This window comes from Lupinus angustifolius, chromosome LG06 (assembly GCF_001865875.1).
Source record: "Lupinus angustifolius cultivar Tanjil chromosome LG06, LupAngTanjil_v1.0, whole genome shotgun sequence".
Lineage (NCBI taxonomy): Eukaryota > Viridiplantae > Streptophyta > Magnoliopsida > Fabales > Fabaceae > Lupinus > Lupinus angustifolius.
This window is the reverse complement of record NC_032014.1, coordinates 19,567,554-19,573,351: the sequence shown is the minus strand read 5'-3', so window position 1 is coordinate 19,573,351 and position 5,798 is coordinate 19,567,554. Positions and strand designations below refer to the sequence as shown.

At 31.6% G+C, this 5,798-nt stretch overlaps 1 protein-coding gene across 1 annotated transcript; it reads left to right on the top strand.

The window, feature by feature from the left end:
• Positions 1,855 to 4,825, top strand: LOC109350120 (cysteine proteinase COT44-like). The gene is made up of 4 exons (XM_019591263.1): positions 1,855 to 2,413; positions 3,502 to 3,737; positions 4,040 to 4,180; positions 4,345 to 4,825. Exons 1-4 carry the CDS (start codon positions 1,948 to 1,950, stop codon positions 4,618 to 4,620), a joined length of 1,119 nt encoding a protein of 372 aa, XP_019446808.1. The 5' UTR covers positions 1,855 to 1,947; the 3' UTR covers positions 4,621 to 4,825.

Here is a 5,798-nt window from a genome sequence, read left to right as displayed (position 1 = left end):
TATACATTTCTTTAATATGCGGTTCGGCTCCAACGGTTCCTAAATTTCTAAAACTATAAACCGAACCGAACATAAACGATTCTTTAAAAAAATAACCGAACTGAACCGCGAAACCAAACCAAACCACATTTTACGGTTTGGTTAGGTTCGGTTTCGCGATTTAAACTGGAACCGCTTACACTCCTAATCCTACCATTGACGTATAAGAGAATAATTACACCATAAATTATTTTGATTGATTGTCACAATTTAAAAATAATTCTCTGTTTTTTTTCCTAAATATAATAAACTATTCCTTTAGAAATATTGTGGCTAACTCTTCTCATAACTGAAAAGTGTCTCTTCAAAAGATTAAACCTTGGTCTTTGCTAAAATATGATAGTCTAATTTTGCCTAATAACTAGACCAATGATAGATTATTTTTGTGTAAATCAAGAGTTAATTAATTCATTATGATGTGTGATGATCTCTTCTATTGATTTTATGGATTCAAACTTGGTATTTAGAGTTTTATATTAACGTAATGATTGATACATTTCAATAATTTAGTTTTTATTTGTACCTAACTCAATATTCTATTTCAATTATTCATCATCAACTAATAATCCGACATGCTGTAGTGGTGTCCATAAACTATGTTTCTCTTATTCCAAATTTATTTAACAACTTGTCTACCGTAATATTTTTTTATTGCAATCAATATAATATTCTTTGAATATTAAACCAAGAGATTACGTGTATACCAATTTCTTATCCTAGTTACTTAATTCAAAAAAAAAATAAGAAAACAATGTATGGAATAATTATGAGTTTTGTATAGGGATGGCAAAAAAACCTGTACCCGTGAGTACCTGTGGGTAAAATTCGTATGGGTACGGGTCACAAACGAGTACCCGCGGGTATTATAAATGAGTTTTTAAAAATATTTGTAGTACATATGAGCGGGTACGGATGTTATGGTACCTGTGTCTGCGGGTACCGGTTATTTATATGATTAATATATTATATTTAATTAAAATAAAAAGTACATTATTCTAACATTCATTACACCATGTAAATTTTTTCCTTTTACTTTGTTTAGATATTTTATTGAGTTTGGTGGTGAAACACCCTACAAATATTATTACATGTGTAGAAACACACATGTTTTACAAAGAAAAGATATACTTTTTGTTAAGGGAATGAGAACAAAATCACACAAATAGAAAGCACCAATAAATTTAACATTTTTGTCAAATATTCAATCAAAAGGTACAAAAATAATTAAGTTTTATCTCATTTAAAACATAATGGAAGTAAAAAATTAAAAATTAATTTATAATATAGGAAACCTGCGAGTACCCGTTGTACCCACTGGTACCCAGAAATACCCGCATAGGGTACGTGTACGAGTACAGGCGGTATGAGTAATGTTCTCCTATTTTGAAACGGGTAGCGGGTAGCTACTACTCGTGTCTGCCCGTGCCCTTTGCCATCCCTAGTTTTGTATACTCTGTCACTGCATCACTCACTATTCATATTTAATAATTATTGACTTTAAAAAATTTAATAATGATGAATAATGTAATGAATGCGTATAAATCTTTACCCTAATGATAAATATATATTACACTCAAAAAAATTCTAGAAAACACAAAATAATATTCGAAAATATAATATCTTATGGTATAAGAATATAAGCTATTTTTCTCGCCCATTAAAATAAACATGTGTCATATTTAATTTATTTTGGACAAAATTATTTTTAAAAACTAAAAAAATAGTAAATATATTGTATTTTTAGTGGTAAGAGTTGCCTACTTTATTCTCATAATATATTTATATTCATTTCTTCCATCTATATAAACTCAACCGCCCATCTATTCTTCACCAACAACCTATCCAACCTACAACATTGTTTTCTCCCTTGTATTTGTTCAACCCTTTCTCTCCATCAAAACACCAACCATGGCTGCAATGGCACCCACTATCCTCTTCCTTTTCTTCACTTTATCACTAGCTTTAGACATGTCCATCATTAACTACCCCCACAATCATAACCAACCCAACCCACGAAGCAACGAGGAAGTTATGGCCATGTACGAGGAGTGGTTAGTGAAGCACCAAAAAGTGTATAATGGGTTGGGAGAGAAAGACAAGAGATTTCAAGTTTTTAAGGATAACTTGGTTTTCATTGATGAACATAATGCTCAAAACAACACATACAAACTTGGGTTGAACAAGTTTGCTGATTTGACTAATGAGGAATACCGTGCCATGTATTTGGGTACGAGGAATGATCCTAAGAGAAGGGTTATGAATGCTAAGAAAACTGGTCACCGTTATGCATATGAAGCACATGATAGGTTACCAGTGCATGTTGATTGGAGGTTGAAAGGTGCTGTTGCTCCAATCAAAGATCAGGGAAGTTGTGGTAAGTTTTTTTCTTTTCCTATAATTTTGGCTTTTGGTTTGTTAAAGATGATATTAGATAAGGTTGCTTATCAGATAAAGACTTTTTTGAGTTGAGGTGCAACAAGTTTAATAATGAATTGAGATAACTGATGCCCTTTTTATGTTTTATCATGTCTCAGTCTAATTGAAAGTTGACACATAAAAAAATGAAGAAATTTTTTTCATGTTTTTTGATGAAATTTGATTGGTTTGAGACATAAAGATATAGATACTTGGAGAATCCAATTCTTTAATTATTGGTATGTGTATGACCCATAGATGAGTTCAAATGTCAATGATTTAATTTTTTAGAATTGAGGAGAAGTAACAAAAAAGATTAGTTCCTTAATTGTAAAAAAGATTAACAATGATCACATATCCAAAAAATATCTATATCCTTAAATAATCAAATTCCAACATATTATATAAAACTTTATATTTTTATAATTTTTATTTTTTAATTAATTATCATATTTTAATTGGACTTGTACACAAAATTATACTCACAATCTTCATTCAAAAAGGATACCAGACTCCAATAATGAAACAAACAAATTTACACCCTTTTCGGATAGGTTTTTTCTTTATTTAAAACTTACTCACCAAGAAAAACACTAATTTATACTTGGAAGGCAATATGCCAATATCCACCAATAATACATAGAAAGGAAAGATTCCTAAAGATAAAATGATAATAACCCATAATTATTTAAGTATCTTTTGTTGGAAAAGATGTATAAAGAACATGAGAATTTCTTGGAACTAGGAAGACTTAAAAACTCATATAACTTTATACTTTTCTTCCATGCAATGTTTTTGATATGTGATAAAGTTATATCCTCCTACTCACAAAAAGTAATACATATAACTTAAAAACTAATCATTAATAAATTAAATATTATTTTATGATATATGTAACTTTCTTATGAATAGAAGAATATTTTATTAAAATTTGGTAGATAATGGTAGCTTTGATTGAACTTCGAGCTGCAAAGTTGGACCTTTTGTTGGAAATTTTGGACTGATGAATATTATTCTACTTTAATTCTTTCTTTTCTATCATTGCAGGAAGTTGTTGGGCATTCTCAACAGTGGCTGCAGTTGAAGGCATTAATAAAATAGTGACAGGGAAATTTGTCTCTCTATCAGAACAAGAACTTATTGATTGTGACAGAATCTATGATGAAGGATGCAATGGTGGCCTCATGGACTATGCCTTTGAGTTCATCATTGGTAATGGTGGCCTAGACACAGAGCAAGACTATCCATACAAGGGCATTGATAGCATTTGTGATCCAACTAGGGTCAGTTTATTAAATTTCCTATCTTTATAACAACATACAAACCTTTATTCTATTAGGTGAGGTCGGCTATATAGATCAAATGACGCCATAATTCTTACAAAATCTGTCTATATACTTCGTGTTAGACATAGCCAATCCTAAATCCTGAGGTAAAAGTTGCATTAGTCGGTCGACAACAAACATAAAACTTTGTCGAATTTGATATCGATAACTTTACCAATCTTTGAAAAAAGGAAAAAATGATTTGAGCTTACATTAAAACATTTTAAACTTAATAATTCATTTGTTAATAATGATTACAGAAGAATTCTAAGGTTGCAACCATTGATGGGTATGAAGATGTTCCACCATATAATGAAAAAGCTTTGAAGAAAGCAGTGGCTCATCAACCTGTGAGTGTTGCCATTGAAGCCTCTGGCAGAGCCTTCCAACACTATAACTCGGTAAGCATACAAGTTACAAGTTACGATATGCAATGTTTCCTACATTGATTTGATTTGAATTTTTGTTTCTAAGCTACCATATGCAATATAAGAATGTACTAATCATTATGAAAACCACACATTTTATAAAGATAGTACCAATAAACTTGTGATATTTGTTTCAGGGTGTGTTTACTGGTAAATGTGGAACAGACTTGGACCATGGTGTGGTTGCAGTTGGATATGGAACTGAACATGGTGTGGATTATTGGCTCATAAGAAACTCGTGGGGCGGTGCATGGGGCGAGGAGGGCTACATCAAGATACAGCGCAACGTGATCGACACATCAGCTGGGAAATGTGGAATCACAATGCAGGCCTCATACCCAGTGAAGAATGGCAAGAAATCAATCCTCAGTTCAGCTAATGAAAGCACTGGAATGTATATTAGCAGTGCTTAAACACCTTCATCATAGCTTTTGGGACTGAATTTGAACTAGTGCTAGAGTTGTAAGAAATTGTCGTTTGAATTTCTGTTAAGTAAGGTATTATTCCTGTTGGGATGCAAATGTAAATAGATTTCTTCATATGAAAACTGCATCTAGTAATCAATTTGTACCAATTTGAATGTTAAATCTTAAATCAATTATTTCCATCTGTTAGTTATACCCCTGCACATAGATATTATCTGTTTACCATATTTGAACATCTAGACATCAACCTTACCAAACCATTATCCGACTAGGTGGAGTTGACCACATGGATCGGACGACATCATAGTGATCTATCATAAATCTCATAAATCATGTTCATTAATAAAACTTTGATCTCAATGAAGACTAAAGCTATTGTGAAGTGGGGCAATAACATTTCTTATATTCAAATTCCCTTCTGTTAATGTTCTTTGTGACAACACTGATAGTTAAAATAATAATACTAGGAATAAACTAAGCCAAAGCCAGAGCCTAACCATTAGTATAGTTGTAATACTTGCTAAGACTGCTAAATAAATAAACACATGTGAAGGTAATCAAAGAAAAACATGCTGCAAACACCAAGCACAGTGCAAAAATGTGAGTATCGTTAAATTGGGCCAAACTCAGGTCCCACTTTCATAGGAATGAAACAAACTCCTCTCTAATATCAGGGAGATAAATTATTGATTTTGCTCTTGATTTTAAGAAAAAAAATGATATATCATTATATTTAAGGGGTAAAAGTGTCACACTATATTATTTTTTTTCTATACTTTTCTCTGGAGTGGATCCACACCCCCACTCCTCTCAACTATTCTTAATTTACGATGTTATGTTCTCTCTCCCTCAAGTTCGTTGCCTTACCCATATCAATTTCAGAAATGTCATCATATCCTATGTTATCATCAGAACAACTTGATAACCCAATCATTTTTTATAGTAAATTATTGTTTACAATTAATGAGCTCCTACATTAAGGATGACTTCATAAGTTCAAATTGTAAAAACACTTATCCACTTATTGAATAAGGCTATATATATTTATTTTACTCTCCTTTTATAAGGATAAAGCCTCATGTAGGGATGGTCCTTCTTTAATAAATGCACTCTGTTTTTTACTCGAAGTGGCAATAATAAAAACTAGGGAATCGAGTATCTCTTGG

Bases quoted from the DNA above. Each gene is read 5' to 3' on its own strand.
- LOC109350120 (XM_019591263.1), top strand. From the start codon at position 1,948: ATGGCTGCAATGGCACCCACTATCCTCTTCCTTTTCTTCACTTTATCA. The intron at 3,738-4,039 runs GTCAGTTTATTA...TAATGATTACAG, and splicing joins GCATTTGTGATCCAACTAGG to AAGAATTCTAAGGTTGCAAC. The intron at 4,181-4,344 runs GTAAGCATACAA...TATTTGTTTCAG, and splicing joins CCTTCCAACACTATAACTCG to GGTGTGTTTACTGGTAAATG.